Source organism: Gopherus evgoodei, chromosome 2 (assembly GCF_007399415.2).
Source record: "Gopherus evgoodei ecotype Sinaloan lineage chromosome 2, rGopEvg1_v1.p, whole genome shotgun sequence".
Lineage (NCBI taxonomy): Eukaryota > Metazoa > Chordata > Testudines > Testudinidae > Gopherus > Gopherus evgoodei.
Window position 1 is genome coordinate 224,392,783 of NC_044323.1, and position 21,864 is coordinate 224,414,646.

The 21,864-nt window shown below is 44.5% G+C and overlaps 1 protein-coding gene across 1 annotated transcript in view; it reads right to left on the reverse strand.

Annotated features, from left to right (window-relative positions):
• Positions 1 to 1,906: 1,906 nt before the first annotated feature.
• The window catches only part of PXDNL (peroxidasin like), a 302,579-nt gene continuing 282,621 nt past the window's right edge, over positions 1,907 to 21,864 (reverse strand). Inside the window, 3 exon segments of the mRNA XM_030553072.1 lie at positions 1,907 to 2,004; positions 2,007 to 2,082; positions 6,719 to 6,832. Coding sequence (XP_030408932.1) covers positions 1,907 to 2,004; positions 2,007 to 2,082; positions 6,719 to 6,832 — 288 coding nt within the window.

Sequence of the window (21,864 nt, forward strand, 5' to 3'; positions counted from 1 at the left end):
CCTCCAGCAGCACACCCTCTCACTTTCAGTTCCTTGTGTCTCTTGCTCCCAGCTCCTCACATGCACTTCCTCTCCTTTAGGTCCTCCCTCCCTGACTGGAGTGAGCTCCTTTTTTAACCCAGGTGCCCTGATTAGCCTGCCTTGATTGGCTGCAGGTGTTCTAATCAGCCTGTCTGCCTTAATTGTTTCTAGCAGGTTCCTGATTACTCTAGTGCAGACCCTGCTCTGGTCACTCAGGGAACAGAAAACTACTCACCCAGTGACCAGTATATATGCCCTCTATCAGACTCCTGTATCCCACTGGCCTGGATCTGTCACAAAATATAAAGTGAGCTATAGTTTATAGTTTGTGTTCTGTGTTGTAATTGAAATCAATATATTTGAAAATGTAGAAAACATCCAAAATATTTAAATAAATGGTATTCTATTATTGTTTAACAGTGCCATTAATTGTGCGATTAATCATGATTAATTTTTTAATCACTTGACAGCCCTAGTTGTAAGCAGTGTCTGCAAAAAATGTACATATACAAGTAAATATGCATGTCCAACTTCTGCTTTTCCATCTAAGTCAGCTAAATGCACATGAAAATGAACATTTGTGCGCATGCATTTTTGAAGGTTCAACTTTGAACCCAGGTTTTGAAAGTGCCTCTCCTTATTTTAAAAATTGAAGCTTGAAAAAAACTCTCAACTCTTCCACATGAATGATCACAGTATCACAATGCTAAGGGATTTGCCATAAGGTTCTACATGTGGGCAAGTTGAACAGATGAGTTGATTCTCTCTTTCTCTTTCTATATATCCTATTGATGTCAATGAGAGAGCCATGCAGAATGAGAAAAGGAGCACACAACTTCCTGGACAATTATACTGCATTTATACATTCTTTATCCCCTTTTGGAGACATGTGCATACATGCCAAGCTCCCTGAGGTGTGCTTTAAATTTCCAATCAGAGTCTCAACATGATGAGATTGCAAAGAATTGTGCCATGCTACTCTTTCATTTTGATTTTGCGAAAACTCAAGCTCCATAAAGCTAGCATGGAATAAGAATAGAGTCTTACAAAAGGAAACTAAACTGTTTCTCATAGTATTACACCATTCAAAACAACAACAACAACAACAACAAAAACTCAGCAGGTCAAGTACAAACTTCTTTTCTATAACTCTTTTCTTTACAACAGTGCAATTTTTAAAATATTTCTCATTACTAAAATGTGTGTGAATTTTAAAAGAAAACTTCCAGTCAGTGGTTGAATTATAAGGGCATGTCTACACTTACCTCCGGAGTGATCGATCCAGCAGGGGTCGATTTATCACATCTAGTGAAGACGCGATAAATCACCCGTCGAGCACTCTCCGTCGACTCCGGTACACCACTGGAGTGAGAGGCGCAGGTGAAGTCAAGGGGGGAGCCTCAGCAGTTGACTTGCCGCAGTGAAGACACAGCAGTAAGTAGCTCTAAGTACGTCAACTTCAGCTACGTTATTCACGTAGTTGCAGTTGCGTAACTTAAATTGACCCCTTCCCTCCTCCTAGTGTAGACCAGGCCTAAGATTCAAAGAAATCCTACGCTTTTAAATCTTTTTGCCTTCCTGACTTTTGGAAGAAGGAGAAAAAATTTAAAACTGAATTTATGAAGCTAACATTTAACAACTTCCAATGGGAGAGTACAAGATATAAAGGGCATTCAGTAGAGTCTTTCATGCCTTTGATCACCCTTACATTAGATCTACCAATGTTGAAAGATAACTTTATAGAAAATGCCCACCATGGTGAAAAGCCTAAAGTGACTTGATTGTTTCCTTAGTGTTTTTACATCAAACATTTTAGTGCAGGTATTGTAGTCAGCAGTGCTTGTAACTTCTTGGCAGAACCTTTGAATTGGAAGACTACAGTCCCTTAATAGATAGTTCCTAAAGGTAGTTCCTTGTCAGAGGAATTTGGTTTAAGATCACCTGGTGATTCTACAGGGTTTCCATTGTCTATGCAGTCTGGAAAGCTTCTCCTTCCAGCTTTGTGGGGATCGAACACTCTACTGAGGGACACATCTCCACAGTACAGGTTATTTGGCCATTCTGAAAGGTAATGTTGAAGTATTAGCACCTTTTTTCCCAATGGAAAATAAACAGGACAGCACAGTTTCAATATTTTTTACAATTTTCCACTGCTTCATATAAAATACAGTAGCTGAAAGAATGCAGATGGTCTCTGTCATGCAGAATTGTATAAAATTAGATGATGTACTTATGCACACAAATAAGTGATCATTTTCCTAGTTGTAAGACCAATTTGACAGGTTTCGGAGGTTAATTAGAATGCTCACAGCCAAAAAATTGTTCAGCAGTTCTAACTCATATCAAAGTTTTCTAATCAGATGCCTTTTTTTTTTAAATGGCTTGCACTACACAAAGGTTCAATTTTCACACAATTTTCAATTTCCATTCAGATTCATTATAAAACACTTTTATATATAAGTTCACTGTAAGTCACTATATGTATGTTCCACTCTACTATTTTTTAATGTTAGCTTATGCTAATAACCACAATATTTTTTCATTGTCTGTTATATTTGACAGTTGAGTCTGCTACAAGGTATAAAATAATTGTAATATAGTAAAAGGCTAAGCTTTATAAAAGAGTCATAGCGAAACATTGCTGAATAACTGTCATAGGGCAGTCACCTCCCAGGTGCCTTTTGTGGTGGCCCTACAAGTAGTTCCTTGCCTCAATGTCCCTCTTCCAGACTGACAGTTGTTCAATCGCCTGCCTGCTTTCCGCATCACACGTGATGGGTAACCCTGCCTGGACCATCTCGCACTGGAAAGAGCAGGAATCCTCATAGCCGTCTTCTGGGATTTCATCCATTCACCCCTCATTCCTTCTGGGTCCACCTTTCCAGCATTAAGACATTAGCAGGTAAGCCCCTCTGCAGCTCCCAGCTTTGACTCTCTGGCTTGGGCAAGTCAGCTGGCAAATCCCTTTTCTGCCCTCCCTCAGGAACCACTTACAGTCTCCTGGCTCTGGCAGCTCTCACTTGGTGAACTCTCACTCCCAGGCAGCTCTTACCTGACCTTTTCCTGACTGACTCAGATAGCTCTGACTCCCCAGGTGTCTCTCTCACTTTCTTTATTTTGGACTCTAGGTTCTGGACTCTCCCTTGCCTTTGGGCTGTCTCATTCATACTCATAGACTCGTAGGTCAGAAGGGACCAATATGATCATCTAGTCTGACCTCCTGCACAAGGGAGGCCACAGAACCCTACCTGTCCACTTTTATAACAACCCCTAACCCAGGACTGAGTTATTGAAATCCTCAAAATTGGTTTGAAGACCTCAAGCTGCAGAGAATCCACCAGCAAGCGACCCATGCCCCACGCTGCAGGGGAAGGCGAAAAACCTCCAGGGCCCCTGCCAATCCGCCCTGGAGGAAAATTCCTTCCCAACCCCAAATATGGTGATCAGCTAAACCCTGAGCATGTGGGCAAGACTCACCAGCCAGCACCCAAGAAGGAATTCTCCGCAGTAACTCAGTTCCCATCTCATCCAACATCTTCCCGCAGACCATTGAGCAGACTTATCTGGTGATAATCCAAGATCGATTGCCCAAATTAAACTATCCTATCATAACATCCCCTCCATATACTTATCAAGCTTAGTCTTAAAGCCAGATAAGTCTTTTGCCCCCACTACTTCCCTCGGAAGGCTGTTCCAGAACTTCACTCCCCTAATGGTTAGAAACCTTCGTCTAATTTCAAGTCTAAACTTCCTAATATCCAGTTTGTACCCATTCGTCCTCGTGCCTACATTAGTACTAAACTTAAATAATTCCTCTCCCTCCCTAACGTTAACCCCCCGATATATTTATATAGAGCAAGCATATCCCCCCACAGCCTTCTTTTGGCCAGGTTAAACAAGCCAAGCTCTTTGAGTCTCCTTTCATAAGGCAGGTTTTCCATTCCTCGGATCATCCTAGTAGCCCGTCTCTGGACCTGTTCCAGTTTGAATTCATCCTTCTTGAACATGGGACACCAGAACTGCACACAATATCCCAGATGGGGTCTCACCAGCGCCTTATATAACCTCCCAGGGCAGCCCTACCCACCTCATTACAGCCAATCTAGAGCACACCTGGACTAGATCAGGACTGGTCTCAATTTCCTTTAAGGCACCAGCCACCTTGTTACAGTAAAAAAAGCATTTGTTTATATGGGTTATATTTAAGTCAATATTAGATTTTGGGCCAGATATTCAAAGGTACTTGGTGCCTAAAGATGCAGATAGTTGCCTAGTGGGATTTTCAAAAACATCCAAGCAGGTGAATCACCTAACTCTGATATCTAACTCCATTAGATAAAGTCCAGGAAAAAATGATGCCCCCAATCCCGCAGATTTATCAATTTTATGCAGTAGTGCCATTGAGATGAAGTAGTCCCATTTGCTCCTGTGTATTGTCAAAGTTAGAATCAGGACTCACAATTTGTCAGACTACTCTGTTTTATTAGCATAGCGCTCCGCCAATAACACTCAGATAATGTGAGTGGCCATGCAAGACCCAAACAGTCTAATTTATATAGATATAAGAGCGGGAATTAGACAAAGGGACAAAGAAAGCAAAACAGTAAAATTCACCTGGGGCACAGCATGCATATCCTACTTCCTTACTAACTCTTATCGATCTAAGGCTAATACTTCACCAATTGCCCTTAAACGGTGCAATTGTTCTATGTTAATGTCTGTATTCCTGACACCTGGATTGCAGCATTCCAACAGTTTTGCTTAAAGGTACACACAGCATTTCTTTAATCCTTTCTATTTTCACAATATAATTCATTCTACTTTCACAATCCCTCCTTTTGGTCAAGCGCACGCCATGACCAACAATTACTGGGTTCCACAAATTAACCGTTCCTTATCTCTTTGTTCATCAGTGATATTCAAAATCATCATATTAGCACTCTGTTTTGGGGTAGTCACCTGGGTGACACAATTCTGGATACAACAGGAGATTAACTGAAAGCATACAAAAATCACAAAGATTACAAACAGGATAGTTAGGGCTCCCTGAAACAACCAGTTTCCTATGCCAGAGAAATTGAACAGGTTATTTAGCCACTTCCATAAAGAACTCAGCTCTTCATGGGGAAGATATGCGATTTGTTCTAAGTGGCTAGCGCAATCTATTACCTCATTGGTATTGTCAGGTATAAACACACAACATTCTTTTCCAGTGAGAGCACAGGTCCCTCCTTTGGCTGCCAGCACTATGTCCAATGCCTGACGGTTCTGGAGGGCCACCTGTCGGATCACCCCTGTTTCTTTGGTCAGGGTTTTTAAACTTTCTCCGGTTTCATTTGCCATTATTTCAACTACTGCTTGTAACCTCAGAAGCTTTTTTGCCTGGTGTATTACTCCCCCAAGCGGGATAAAGGAACTGCCAATAGCCTCTGCCCAGGTGTCATTACTGTTCCATATTGTGTTAAACGGACAAGGTCCTCCAGTGAGGTCTGGGGGATTGAATGGGTAGCCAGGACAGGAACACCAGTTTGAGAGTGGGCTGGGATGTGGCTGCAGACCCAGCATTTAGAAATATTAAGGGTCTGAGCTATCCACACTTGCTGCTGGATAAATGAATTGTCATTGTGGACTCCCCAGACCTTAAGACACCAACAGCCGAGGAACAGGCACCACCAGAGGTGCATGTTGGAGGCAGGGCCCTTCTGTGTGTAAGTCTTTTGCAGGATCAAGGCCTATGAACTGGAATCATTAGATACAAAAAATTGAATACACAAAATTTAAGTGCTGAAGTTTTGCATATATGTTTGGAGTGAAATTAAACCCTCTGCAAGGTGGCCCATGTTGTACATAGGCACTATGAATCTCACTTAAGTCTTATTCAGAGGACCTGCAAAAATACCTGTGTACATCTTCAGCGTTATCTTGAAGGAGTAAGTGACTCTTAAATGGGCATAAGGCCTACATTCCATTGTAGATTTGAGCACATGGAAGCATTATGTGCACATCAATGGCACAGCTAAAGTGTGTGAAGTCAAGAAAGATTATGCAGTGGAATTCAGCATTTCTCTGAGGGTGGCAGAAGTGACCTTATCCATGGACAGGAAATTGATGGTGGGCTGTTGCTGAACCATACATCAAAGATCTACCAATTGGTGGGAACCATTTTGTGTAGCCAAAACGCACCTGTTTTTCAGTTGGAAGAACGATGACACTTGAATTTGCTTCAGAATGATATGGAACAGTTTGAGTTAAATAAACGAACCTATACATCAAGGAAGTAAACAAGCTGTTGGTACGCCTATTTGTGAAAAAGTGAATTTAACCCTCACAAAAAGAGAGAACCCAATTAGCGCTGCCTCACACCTTCTGTAAGTCATTTCCACTTATTCAGTATCAGAATTAAGTTAGTGCAAAATGGTATCACCAATATCAGATATCTTCTCTGGTATGCACATTTTGCATTTAAGACGAGGTGCAGATTAGACTCAATCTGAAATATTTTGTCATTTTGTTTAGCTGTGGTTATGGCAAATGTTCACTGAATTTCTCCAGAAGATTTATGTTCCCTATTATCACTAAGCCATAGAGAGTTGTGAGGCACACTTTCCTTAATTCATCATAGCAGGATGCTTCAGCTGGCATACCACCAAAGGAAAAAGAGAATTTAATAGCAGAGAAAACGTTCAGCAACACATACCTTACAGCTACAGCTAATGCAGTCTTCCTTCATCCAGTGTTCATTTTCCTTCCGCTGAATCCCATCATCATCCATGCAACCTTCCTGCCTCAGGCGAGCCTCCAGCTTGTTTATCTGTAAAAGGAGAGGGGAGAGGTGGGATAGGAAAAGGTGGAAACTAAGCTGAATGAATCATTATTCTTGATAACGACATATATTAAAGCTTCAAAAACCTTCAGACATCTATTCATTTTCTTACCACCAAACTTTCATCTTGGCTTAATCAGCATTTCTATTTTTGCATAGAACACATTTGCAATCCAGAAACTACTTGATGATTAAAATATTTTATTTTCCACTTGTATTGTAGCTGATGCCCTTTGTTCAGCCCTCACAGCTCTGACACTCCCCAGGAACCTATACCATGATGTAATTTGGATCAGTGATCAATACATGATGAACTTCCAGCAAAGAAGCTGTATAGCACAATAAGCCTTCTACTTTCTGGAAACTTGAAGGGGTGAGTGGGACCCTGCTTGAGGTCACAAAAGAAATGTATCATGGTCTAATCCTAGTTCATGACAGACACTGGTTTGCATCACAAAGCCATGAAAATTTAGCATGAATGGCAGTCACTGTTCCTTTAAAAAAGGCCTACCATTGGAATAACAAGGATGCTGATAGGTTCTGGAGGCAGCTTGCACAGAATCTCTCTCCACTGTGCTTAAATGTCAAAGCAGTGTTATTAGGTCACGCTTGCAGAAACGCCAGTTCAACAGAACATTTAAAGAAAAGCCATTAAAAATTACACTGCAGCCCCTTCATTAAGTGGTAAGGTAACAGTAGCCAACTTAAGACAGTTTGTGTAATTTGGAAGGGAAAAACCAAGTCTTCAGAAAAAAAAACATTAAAAAATGAGGCAAAATGATGAATGAAAGTGCAGTTTTACTGCCAAGGCACAGGCCTATTCTCCTCACATTCTGAATGTTTGGCTCCTATTAATTTTAATGACTCACTGCTACAATCTAACACAGAAAGGAGAAGTCATGCTAAATGCTCTCTGTACATATTTTTCAAACTAATTAGTGAAAAATTATATATTTTCCATTTACTGTAAAGCCCTGATTCTGCGGTGGATGCATGATAGTCAATCCCATTACAGTGTCAGATCATGGTTACAATTCCTAACTTAACCATGCCCAAATGGTCCAAGGGAACTAGTTCTCTTATAAATGAATGACTTTCAGGTCAGCTCTCTGGCTACCCCTCTATAGGATATTGTCCTGAATCAACTGTCTGAAAGCCTCCTAACCTTTAAAACAGACTATCTGAAGAAAACCCCAACCAGATTGAGCTACATTTGTAATGGGACCCAGCTAGGACCCAGACAGTAAGTGTGAAAAATAGGGACGGGGGTCAGGAGGTAATAGGAGCCTATATAAGAGACCCAAAAATCGAACCTGTTCCTATAAAATCAGGACATCTGGTCACCCTAGACCCAGCAGTGCATACTGCAGTATTGGTATGCACTTATTTCAGAAATTTCAGCTGTTCTTTAGTGGAATATTGCCTGAGGGAGGACGAGGTACAAAATGAGGTGTAGGATATCTCAAGGCAATCTAGTTACAGAAGGGACCCTCTGTTTGTGTAGCTGACCCTGCCTGTATATAAAGGCATGGAGAAGCCAGTTGCCTTCATGGCACTGTCTCATCACTTCCTTCCTGGACATGGCTGAGGGAGTCTCTCAGTGATTGGAATCTTAATGTGGGCAGAAGGCAAGAACAGGCAGGAGAAACCCCATCAAAAGGCATATATGGCCACAGGAAGTACCTACGGGCTGGTCTACACTACGGGGGAAAATTGATCTTAGATACGCAACTTCAGCTACGTGAATAACGTAGCTGAAGTCAAAGTATCTAAGATCGAATTACTCACCGTCCTCACGGCGCGGGATCGACGTCTGCGGCTCCCCCTGTTGATTCCGCAACTCCATTCAGGTTGGTGGAGTTCTGGAATCAATATAAGTGCGTTCGGGGATCGATATATCGCGTATAGATGAGACGCAATATATCAATCCCTGAGCAATCGATTGCTACCCTCCGATACGGTGGGTAGTGAAGACGTACCCTACAATGAGGCTCAGTTGGAGGGGAAAGGGAGTGTCTGTTGGTTTCAGAGATTGCACAGAGGCAATTACAGACCTGATGGGATCTGTAGAGTTGGTTGTGTGTGCGCGTGGGGGGGGGAGGGATTACATGCATCCCCTTCATTAAATGAGCTAGGAATAACTTTATGGAGGAACCTATGTCTCAACGTTTTCCTTCAGCTCATACACAGTTTCCTTGAGAGTGAGTGATGTAGGTCTTGGGGATTTGATCCTATAACATTAAAATATAATACAGTTTAGTTAAAGTTAGTAAGTAGCAGTAAGCCAGTCACTGGGAGGCAAGTCAGTGGCTTTCAACTTTGAGCTTACACAATTCCCGTTCCAGTCAAACACAGGGAATGTGGACGTAGGAGGAAATATAATTCCTACCTGTGGAGAATTATTCTTCACTTTTGATTAATAAGAACCCACGCTAAGCTTTGAGCATATGCCCCATCCATTATTTTACATAATATGAAAATGTACTGTACCCAAGCCTTGCTTCAAGTACATTGTTTTATATAAATAACTTCTACTTTGAAGATCAAGTGTTTCTAAATTAATAATAAAAATAGCAGCAACCAAGTGTTGTCAGGCCTTTTGCACCCATTAGATGTTCATACTTAAAAAAGGGAACGTCAGTACGTTTGCCTTGAAATCTGCTCATTTTGTTGTTAGAAGTACTAACTTGACAGCAGACTATGCTTTGGAGAATAAATTTATCTTTGAAACCCCAAGTCACACTTAAGTGTTTTTCTAAATGGAAAGTTGAAGTTTGAAAAAGAATGAAAATGCATAAATTAATTCACAGGTTATACAATATCAAACTTTTTTTTAAATGATTTTTATTGAGGACCTCTGACTTTTTACAATTGAATGTATCTTTCTATCCTGCTGTAACTCCTTACAAAATTCCTCTCTTGACACCATCCCAACACTATGGCAATTGACTGGAGCAATGTGAACAATAAAAACTTAACACAGCAGTAACACACATGTACTGCATGTGCATCATGAGATACTGGAAGACTATTTTTTTAGCTTCTTAGTGCTCAAGGTAGGGTCAAACTCTTCTGTGGTTGTACACTTCCAGCACAGTAACACCCCAATCATGATTAGGGCCTTTGGGTGATGATAATACAGAAATGAATAGACTGATAGATTCTAAATCCAAAAGGGACCGTTGTGATCATCTTCTCTGATCTCCTGACTACCGTGAATTAATTCCTGTTTGAACTAGAGAATCTCTTTACAAAAATAAATTAATTACCCTCACTGTTAATAATGTATGCCTTATTTCTAGTTAGAGTTTATCTAACTTCACCTTTATACTAATTTCAGTCAAACATATGACAACTTCTTTTTATTTACATGAGAAACGTGGTTTTATTTAGATGTAGCAAGGTTTCACAAATATGATCCAATTGTTTGTGCAGTTGCTGTGAAACTACTGCATATCACTTTTACCATGACGTTCAGAACAAGAGGGGTTGTTTTCAGAGTGCAAGATTAGGAAATAGATTTGCATCCCATAATTACTTCAGTAATAACTAAGTTTGTGGGTTTTGAGCAAAAGAAGTTTGCTCTACCTGGATGATCCTCCAATGAATTAGAACTGTCATTTGAGAGAACAACATTTCTTAAAGAAAAAGCAAAAATCCCATGGAAATATAACTTCAGCTATTGAGCTGAATCTCCCACACTAGTGATTTTAATTACAGCAAAAATCAGAACTCTGCAGTCCACCGTTTAGATCCAAAACTGCAATGCATAGTTTATGAGAAATCTATTGCAACAGTTTTATCCTTATATAAAATGAAACTCTTTTCATGTTTTAAAAGGTGCTAATTGATTTAGTAATGTTTTGATAAATTTCAAACATATTTCTGCATCACTGCAATTATCAAAATATTGAGCTGTTAAATCAATGTCTGCCAGCTGCATGCTGTATGTGCAAAAGGGTAGAAAATCTGTCTGAGTACTCTGTAGGACAATAGAAGACCAAGAAATAAACAGAAAGAATTATCTATTGATACTGTGCTTTGTCCTATTGTTAAATTTTATTATATTTTTGAAATGTATTTCATTTATGATAACAAATATTGAGAAGCTGATTTTTGCTGTTAGTTAATTACAACTTGAAATAAAAATATGTCCTTTATATCAATCAAGAGGTTAATTTCATACATTGCATGACCCAGCTCTTCAGTAGCTGCATTCTTCAGGGGTAAAATCCTCTCACATATTGAGAGAGGTCAGGAACAGACAATAGGACATCTTTTGCTGCGCTCATGTACAGATGGTTGCGAAGAAGAGAGATCAGAGCTGTAATGTTTTCTCTCTAGGTAATTATACACATCCATCATAATAGGATCAGAGCTCTCTCTTGCAGCATATGCACACAAGGGGTTTTGTGGGTGGGCATGAGCAATGACAGGGGCATGATCAGTGAGTAAACCTCTTGCACAGATCCAATGGCAAACAAACCATGTGGTAGGATGGGGGCTGTAAGCCAACTGGAGAAGCAATTGCAGCCTGTCCTCATAGGTGTTTGTGCCTTTGAGCTGGGAAGATTTCATCCCTCTAGCTCCCATATAGTATGTCTGAGCCAAACCTGTTTATTTGGCCTTTACAGCAGGGACCAGGGTTTCCCTTAGAATTAGTTCACTATCAACAATCATCATATGGTAATGCAATTTGTACCTATGTTTGACACTAAATCCTCTTTTTGAATGAGCATGTGTATTTGTGTAACACTGACAGACCGTGGTCATCAGTGAGTGGGATCGAACCTAGGGCCTCAGACCCTTAATGCTTCAGGCACATGGCTGTTAGCTATGGCTGTAGCAGACTCATTAATCTCTAAGTGGTGATACTAGAGGGGACAGAACACTATACTCAGAAGGAATGTGGGTTACATTTTCTCCCAGATGGATATGTACATATCCAGTTGACATTAAGGCTCTAGCTATATAATACATGCATATTTCCACTCAAGGCATGAAAACAGCATTTTCTCTCTTTGTGGCAAAAGAATGGTCTTTTGCCATTTTCTACAGTGTGCATCTAAATTCTTTCTACTTAAATATCATGTTCTAAATTTCATTGAACCCTCTCATCCAGCTGATTCTGAACCACATCACCCTGTTATTCTTTTCTACATCATATTTCTTATTGCAACACTGTTGTCTTAGCCCTTAAGAGGATGCCCTACTGAGAAAACAAATGTTGCATAAAAAGGAAAAGCTGGAAAAGAAGAGTCAAATGAGAAGATGAAGTTCTCATATGAATACTCTCAATCAATTTAAACTGTAATCCCTCCTCATCTGTTTTTGTTTGCTGAAGATGGCATTAAAATATGTATCAATGTGTTTCTTTAATGATGAAATACTATTTAATTTTCTCCTTTCCTTCAACAGAGGTTTATCCATTATCTAACATATTCCTGTTCAAAATAAATAATGTCTTTCTACAAAAGGAAAACAAATTTGCAAATCTGTCTATGTCATATTTCAAATAACTGTAAAACCCCTGGAGATAGGGAACTCCATATATTTGCAGTTAACTTAATATTTGAGTTTCAGTTGTTTCAAAATCTATAAAAACATGTGTAAGAAAGGCTGGTGGAATTCCACCGCCCACAGGTCTGAACAAAAGATCCCCATATATAGTACAGTGAAAAAGCCACCTCTCATGGGACATGTTTTATTAACAGAAAATTAATTCTGGCCTTCCCCCAGGCTTGAATGCTCACAGGGCTCAAATTCAGCAAGGTTTCCCATTAAACCTTAAGCTCAGGCCTACATTTTTAAGGATGCAGTTGTCCCACTGAGACGACTTATGTGTTCAAAGTTAGGCATATACTGAACTGGAGGCAGGGCTCCTCCCCTTCCCTCAGGAGCTAACTATCTGTCCCAGAAACTTCCTTTGCAGGGGGATGCTTCCATCTCTCTTGTAGTCAGGGTGCAGTAAGGAGCCACACTTAACCCAAAGAATCAGCAATAATTAACATGCAGCTAGTTGTAAAATGTACTTGTAAACACGTTTCCTAAATCTTGAATGTGGCCATGTTCATACCCTTCACTTTGTCAAATTGCCCTTCCTCTGGCAAAACTGAACAGAAGATGGTGATGAGAGAGGAACTTACCTCACTTTCTTCCTTTGGTTGGGGAAGCAGGCTCCTCAGTGGAATGACTCATGGAGCCCCTCTTCAACCTGCAGACATTCTGCAACTGTCTGTGGGACTCCTGGGGAGAATGATGTGCGATTCTCCCTGGCTATATCTCCAAACAATGTGGAGCTACTCCCCTAGCCCCTCCCCTTCCACAGATTACATCCCTGCAGAGTGCCCTCCACAGGGTCCTTGGACGGAGGGACAGAGAGAGAGAGAGGTTGGGACTACATGGCAAAGGTGGTCACCTCCCACTACCACACACGAGAAGTGAGATCGAGTCATGGAGAGGTCTAAGCAATGGCCTACCCCGGAAAGGAATCAAGTGTCATTTCCCCACCTTACAACATTACTAAGAGGTTGCCCAAAGCCACGGTACCGACTAGAACCCAGGTCTCTAACTATCAGATGGCAGATCCAAATCTTATACATTCAGCCACAGTGACTCTCAGAATACCAACTCAATATGCTTGGCTGTCATGTACTCTCTGCTTTAATCAGTGTACATCACATTCCCAAAGGTAGGAATAAACTCCATGATTCGTGAGCTACAACATTCTACTGCAATCAGCAAATAGTTGTGTAACCCACTGGCAAAGTCTGTGATTACCACACAACATAGTGGCTGGCTTTCATAAAGGATACCACTTAGGGCTTGTCTACATCAGAAAGTTGCAGCGCTGGTGAGGGAGTTACAGCGCTGCAACTTTGAAGGTGTACACATCTGCAGGGCATCACCAGCGCTGCAACTCCCTGTTTGCAGCGCTGGCCGTACTCCCGTTTTGTCTCGGGTGTAGAGGATCCAGCGCTGGATCACCAGCGCTGGATATCCAATGTAGACACTTACCAGCGCTTTTCTTGACCTCCGTGGAAGGAGGAAGCCTCTGGTAATCAAGCTGGTCTCCTTTCCCGCTTTGCTCTCTCGTTCCCGGAACCCCGAGCAAGCAGGTCTCCTTCCCTGCGGTTTGCAGGGTGGCTCCGGGAACGCGAGAGCAAACCGCGGCGAAGCTGGTCTCCTTTCCCGGTTTGCTCTCTCGTTCCCGGAACCCCGAGCAAGCAGGTCTCCTTCCCTGCGGTTTGCAGGGTGGCTCCGGGAACGCGAGAGCAAACCGCGGCGAAGCTGGTCTCCTTCCCCGGCTTGCTCTCTCGTTCCCCGAACCGCCGAGCAAGCGGTTCTCCTTCCCTGCGGTTTGCAGGGTGGCTCCGGGAACGCGAGAGCAAACCATGGCGAAGCTGGTCTCCTTTCCCGGTTTGCTCTCTCGTTCCCGGAACCCCGAGCAAGCAGGTCTCCTTCCCTGTGGTTTGCAGGGTGGCTCCGGGAACGCGAGAGCAAACCGCGGCGAAGCTGGTCTCCTTCCCCGGCTTGCTCTCTCGTTCCCCGAACCGCCGAGCAAGCGGTTCTCCTTCCCTGAGGTTTGCAGGGTGGCTCCGGGAACGCGAGAGCAAACCGCGGCGAAGCTGGTCTCCTTTCCCGGTTTGCTCTCTCATTCCCGGAACCCCGAGCAAGCAGGTCTCCTTCCCTGCGGTTTGCAGGGTGGCTCCGGGAACGCGAGAGCAAACCGCGGTGAAGCTGGTCTCCTTCCCCGGCTTGCTCTCTCGTTCCCCGAACCGCCGAGCAAGCAGTTCTCCTTCCCTGCGGTTTGCAGGGTGGCTCCGGGAACGCGAGAGCAAACCGCGGCGAAGCTGGTCTCCTTTCCCGGTTTGCTCTCTCGTTCCCCGAGCCCCCGAGCAAGCAGGTCTCCTTCCCTGCGGTTTGCAGGGTGGCTCCGGGAACGCGAGAGCAAACCGCGGCGAAGCTGGTCTCCTTTCCCGGTTTGCTCTCGCGTTCCCGGAACCCCCCTTGAAGCCGCCCAACAGCGCTGCAGTGTGGCCACATCTAACACCACTTGCAGCGCTGGTTGCTGTAAGTGTGGCCACTCTGCAGCGCTGGCCCTATACAGCTGTACTAATACAGCTGTAACAACCAGCGCTGCAAAATTTTAGATGTAGACATGGCCTTAGTCTGTTAGCGCAGGTACTACAGGTCTGTACTGGGGATCTGAAGGGCCACGGTTCAAACTATGTTGATGAGCTATGATTCTTATGATTGTGCATGATGGAATCTGTTTTTCCCATTTTCTTAAAAAAAAAGGCAACTCTGTTACTGAGTGAGGTTATAATGGAGAGGCAGCATCTTCTCCAAAGTGAAAACTGATTTAAATTTCCTCCTTGTATTGTAGAAAGATAAAAAAGAAAGCCCTTGTTCTTCAGATATTTGGCACTTTGCTAGCATTAGTTCTGATCATATTGGAGTAAGCAGTATAAAGAATTAAAAGTCTCCAGCACTGTTCCTTTTCAAAATTTCTGAAGTGTCTAATATGTTTCTTTATATCTTTTTATCAGAATCATATTCTATCACATCATTCTAAACATAGGTACTGGCTAACTGCTGGTAGCTTCACAGTTGTTTTTAAATCTAAGTACAAATCTTAAGTGTCATGGCAATCAATGCTATACAGATGCAGAGAGATTAGATTGGATATTGACAGTGAGATTTGTAACAAAGGAAGTAATGGTAAAACAAGTTGCCATTATTTGAAAAGCAGACATGATTCTCCACCATTGCAGTTGACGGAGAAAAGGAAAAGCTGATGGAAATATACCCTACATCGCCACCAACAAATTTCCTGATCTAAAGTGCATTAAAATCAATTAAAAGACTTCCACTGACTTCAGTGATCAGGCCCTCAATAGCTAAAATATAGATTTTGGAGAGAAAAATTGTTTTTTCACCTGTAGACCTACTACCAAACACTGATACAGTGCTATCATAGAATCATAGAAATGTGGGGCTAGAAGGGACCTTGAGTAATCATTAAGTCCAGCTCCCTGCACTGTGGCAGGACAAAGTAAACCTAATTGATTGGTATTTGTCCAACTTGTTTTTAAAAGCTTCCAATGATGGGAACTCCACGAACCTCCCTTGGAATCCTATTCCAGAGCTTAACTATCCTTACAGATACAAAATTTTTCCTAATATCTAACTTAAATCTCCCTTCTTGCAGATTAAGCCCATTCTATATCCTTTTGGCCTCTTTTTGAAAGTAATTGTAAAGAAGATGTCATAAATAACCTGTGCAATGACAGCCAGATTTGGAGGCTGGCTGAAAACTGTTGTGTATTTGGTTGTCATGGTAATAGAATCTTGTGTTGCTGTGTATCAGAGGGGTAGCCCTGTTAGTCTGGATCTGTAAAAGCAGCAAAGAATCCTGTGGCACCTTATAGACTAACAGATGTTTTGGAGCATGGGTGAATACCCACTTCGTCAGATGCATGTCATTTCGTATTCACCCATGAAAGCTCATGCTCCAAAACGTCTGTTAGTCTATAAGATGCCACAGGATTCTTTGCTGCTTGTATTGCTATGGCAACTAAGTCAGATTATTAGGGGATAGCCCAGCCTATTTCGCTGGCCGTTGGTTAGTTCTGTGGTAGCAATAAATGGCTGCTCCAAGGTTTACAGCTCTGTGTCTCCAGTGATTTCTTCCTAAAGTTGCTGCCCCCAAGGACATAACAACGTGACGACGAGCGTGGGATCTCTGTGCTGCCCCAGCAACAGAAGGAAGTAGAAGTTAAGGTACAAACAAACAAACCTTGTTTGCTGCTGGAAGGGGATGAGAACTGGCTTGTTTGCATTGACTGTGAAACTGAAACTAAAACCATGGCTACACTTACAGGGCCACTGGAACCTTTTGAGGAGACTATAGTGCAATGGCCTGTATATACTGAGCGTTTTGAGCTTTTTGTTATTGCAAATGACATTACAGAAGCAAAGAAGGTGCCAATATTCTTAAGTGTTGTAAGGGCTAAGACCTACTCCCTGCTACACAGCGTATTACACCCTGTTAAGCCAGAGACCAAATCTTACAGTGACACTGTGAAAATCCTGGGGTCCCATTTTAATCCCAAACCACGGGTAATTGCTGAAAGATACAGGTTCCACAAAAGAGACCAGAAAGGAGATGAAACAGTTGTACAATTTGTAGCAACTTTGAGAAAGCTGGCAGAACATTGAATTTAAGGAGGTATTAAATGAGGCCGCACGTGACAGATTAGTGTGTGGCCTGCACAGTGAAGCTATATGGAAGCGCCTATTGACAGAGGCTCAGCTTACCTACAGAAGGCCATTGATACTGCTGTCTCCATGGAACTGGCAACAAAGAAGGTACAATCCATCAATGCATCACCTAGGGTGCATAAGGTGTCACAAGAACCTACCCACAAAACTGTGGGGAGTCAGGAATGTTACCGCTATGGTAAGCCAGGTCATCATGCATCAGAATGCTGGTGTAAAGACCTAGTGTGTCGATACTGTGACAAAAAGGGACACATTGAGTGTGCATGTAAACAAAAGAAAAAAAGGCCTGTGGTCTGACCGACCAAAAAGGGAAATCTGCATACCCTAGAGCAGACCCAGGATGACCAAGGAGATACCTCCTCACAAGAAGAAGAGCCACTCCATGTTTTGTCTTTGGCAGTGGGCTCACATGAATATTGGGTAACCCCTTTGTTGGACGGCAAACCTATACACATGGAACTGGACACCGGTGCAGCCGTCTCACTGATCTCAGACACTGTGTATAAAGAACAGCTACAGCATCTTCCACTTAAAGCAACAAAAACAGTGCTGAAGACATATACGGGAGAAGCTGTGCTCATGTTGGGCACTACTGATGTTAAGGTGGAGCTCAATGGACAGGCTGCTAAATTGCCACTGTTTGTGGTGAGAGATAATTATCCAGCCTTAATGGGTAGGTCTTGGCTTAGGAAGATTCAGCTGAATTGGGCAGAAGTGCACCGAGTTACTAAAGAAGAAACTGGTCTAACCACTATACCAAGGAAACATTCTGTTGTTTTTGGAGAGGATCTGGGAAGTATGAAGGGAATCACTGTGACATTTAACATTAAACTTGACAGTCAACCAAAATATCTGAAAGCCAGAACCGTGCCGTATGCCATCAGGCCAAAAGTTGAAGCGGACCTGGAGCGCCTGGTCACAAATGGAGTCCTAATATCAGTTACCCATAGCCCGTGGGCAACTCCTATTGTTCCAATAGTGAAGAAAAATGGCTCCCTCCGGATTTGTGGTGATCTTAAAATCACTGTCAACCCAGTGTTATGTGCAGAGCAATACCCGCTTCCCCACATCGATGACTTCTTCGCAGGCCTGGCTGGGGGACAAAAGTTCAGTAAGATTGATCTGAGTCAAGCATATTTACAGATGCACGTTGATGAAAAGTCCCAAGAGCTGTTGACTATTGTGACGCATAAGTGACTTTATCTATGCTGTCGCCTACCCTTCGGAATAACATCTGCTCCCACCCTGTTCCAGAGGGCTATGAACCAGAACTTGTGTGGTTTGCCAGGAGTCCAGTGCTATCTGGATGATATCCTTGTCACCGGAAGGAATGAGGAGGATCACCTCAGGAATTTGGAGGCTACCCTACAAAGACTGAAAGAGTATGGACTGCGAGTCCGCAAGGACAAGTGTGAATTCTTCCAGCCCTCTGTTGAATATTTGGGACACAGTTGTCACGGAGTGTGGGGAGTCTGGTCCTGCACTCCTCTTCCTGGGGCCCAAAGTGAGTCTCAGCCAGCCAGTAAAACAGAAGGTTTACTGGACAACAGGAATGCAGGTTACAGCACAGCTTGTTGGCACAGTCAGACCTCTCAATCGGGTCCTTCTGGGGGTTCAGGGTGCTTGGATCCTAGCTTAGGACACCCTGAATTCCCCCCACCCAGCCCAAAACTGAAACTGACTTAACTCCCCTACCGCCGGCCCCTTCCTTTGTCCACCGTCCCGGGCAAAAGTGTTGACCCTCCTCCCTGCTCCCTGGCTCAGGTTACAGGCTGAGCACTTGTCCCTCACCTAAAGTAATGCCCGGCTCTCCCATCCCCCACACAGACAGTCCCTACTCCATCACATCTCTCTCCCCTTCGAGACTGAACTGAGTGGGGTCGCTCTGCCCAGTGACCTGGGGAAGTTCAGGGCCCCCTCTCCGGGACAACGTGTCCGCTATCAGGTTGGCACTTCCCTTCACATGGACCACCCCCATGTCATAGTCCTGCAGGAGCAGGCTCCACCTCAGGAGTTTGGCGTTGGCTCCTTTCATCTAGTGCAGCCAGGTCAGGGAAGAGTGGTCGGTGTACACGGTGAAGTGTCGCCCAAAGAGATATGGCTCTAGTTTCTTAAGGGCCCACACCATGGCCAGACATTCCTTCTCGATGGCCAGGTAGTTCTGCTCCCGGGGTAGCAACTTCTTGCTCAGGTACACGATGAGGTGTCTCTCCCCCTTTTCATCCTCCTGCATTAACACCGCCCCTAGTCCCGTGTCTGAGGCATCGGTGAACACCATAAAGGGCTTGTCAAAGTCTGGGTTTTCCAGAACTGGGCCACTAACCAGAGCCTCCTTGAGCGCCTGGAGAGCCTGCTGGCACTGCTCGGTCCAGACCACCTTGTCTGGCTTCCCCTTCTTGCACAGCTCAGTGATGGGGGTGGCTATGGCGCTAAAGTGGGGCACAAAACTTCGATAGTACTCCACCATCCCAATAAAGGCCTGGACCTGCTTTTTGGTTTGGGGGGCAGGCCAGTCTCTGATCACTTCCACCTTGGCTGGTTCCGGCTTTAGGCAGCCGCTCCCCACCCAATGGCCCAGGTAAGATACTTCAGCCATCCTCATCTTGCACTTCTCAGCCTTTACGGTTATCCCAGCCTCTCTGAGTTGGTCCGGCACTTGTTTAACCTGGGACACGTGGGCCTCCCAGGTCTGGCTAAAGATGCAGATGTCGTCAATATATGCCACGGCAAAACTCTCCATCCCTCGCAGTAGCTGATCCACCAGGTGCTGGAAGGTGGCCAGTGCTCCCTTGAGGCCGAAAGGCAGGGTCAGAAACTTGTAGAGCCCCAGAAGGGTGATAAAGGCCGATTTCAGCCTGGCATCTGCGTCCAGTGGCACTTGCCAGTAGCCCTTTGTAAGATCCATGGTGGTGAGGTACCATGGTGTCTAGGAGCTCGTCAGGCCTGGGCATGGGGTAGGCATCAGATACGGTCATGGCACTGAGCTTTCGATAGTCCACACCGAACTGGACTGACCCGTCCTTCTTGGGGACCAGTACCACTGGCGAGGCCCAAGGGCTGGAAGACTGCTGGATCACCCCCAAAGCCAGCATGTCCCTGACCTCTCTTTCTAGGTCTTGGGCAGTTTTCTCGGTGACCCGAAACGGGGACCATCTTATAGAGGGATGTGACCCGGTCTCCACCCAGTGGACAGTCAAATTAGTGTGTCCAGGCTGGTTGGAAAACAGCTGTCAGTATAGATGCAGCACCCCTCTGATCTTAGCATGCTGGGCCGGGGTCAGCTGATCAGAGAGGGGAATTGCCTCCATGGGGGAACCAGCTTTTGTCCCAGGGAATAGATCCCCTAAAGGGTCATCTCCCTGCTCCTCCCAATGTCCACACATGGCCAACACCACATTCCCCCTGTCATAGTATGGCTTCATCATATTCACATGGTACACTCGGCGGTGATGAGCCTGGTTAGACAGCTCCACCACATAGTTTACCTCATTTAGTTGCTTGATAACCTTGAAGGGCCCTTCCCAGGCAGCCTGGAGTTTGTTTTTCCTCACGGGGATGAGAACCATCACCTGATCCCCGGTAGCAAATGTGCGGGCCCGTGCCGTGTGCTCATACCAGACCTTCTGCTTCCTCTGGGCTTGGGCTGGATTCTCCCTGGCCAGGCCCATGAGCTTGGCAAGTCTTTCCCGGAAGGTCAGGACATACTGCACCACTGACTCGCCATCAGAAGTGGCCTTCCCCCTCACATTCATCTCTCAGCAGGTCTAGGGGTCCCCTTACCCGCCTTCCATACAACAGTTCAAAAGGCGAAAACCCAGTAGATTCCTGGGGTACCTCCTTGTACACGAACAGCAGGTGAGGTAAGTACTTGTCCCAGTCCTGCAGGTGCTGGTTCATAAATGTTTTTAGCATCATTTTTAGCGTCCCGTTGAACCTTTCCACCATCCCGTTGGACTAGGGGTAATACGCTGAGGCCCAGTTGTGCCAGACCCCACATTTCTGCCATAAGGACCAGAGCAGAGCCGACATGAAGTTGGACCCCTGGTCCGTTAAGACTTCCTTGGGGAATCCCACCCGGCTGAAAATGGTCAGCAGTGCATCTGCCATGATGTCTGCTTCGATAGAGGACAAGGCCACAGCCTCCGAATAGCGAGTGGTGAAATCTACCCCCACCAGAATGTATTTTTCGCCGACCGGGTCATCTTGCTGAGAGGTCCCACTATGTCCATGGCCACCTTCTGTAAAGGCTCTTCTATGATGGGTAAAGGCCTCAAAGCTGCTTTCCCCTTGTCCTGGGCCTTCCCCACTCTCTGGCAGGGGTCACAGGATTGGCAGTACTGTCGGACATGGGTAAAGACCCCAGGCCAGTAAAAGTTCTGTAGCAGCCTCTGCCTGGTGCACTGGATTCCCTGGTGCCCTGCGAGAGGGATGTCATGGGCCAGGTACAGTAGCTTGTGGAAAAACCTTTGGGGCACCACCAGCTGCCTCCTGATCCCCCATGCCTCTACTTCCCTGGGGGGAGCCCATTCTCGGTATAGGAACCCCTTCTCCCACAGGAACCTCTCCTTGCAACCTCTCCTCATGGTCTGTACTGCACTGAGGTCAGCCCGGTCCCTGGGCTTCCGCAAGGAGGGATCTTTCTGCAACTCGTCCTGGAACTCAGCAGCTGGGACAGGGAAGTGGACCTGCTCTCTCTTGCTGGCTGGGTCTGAGGCCGCAGCATCTCTGAGCCA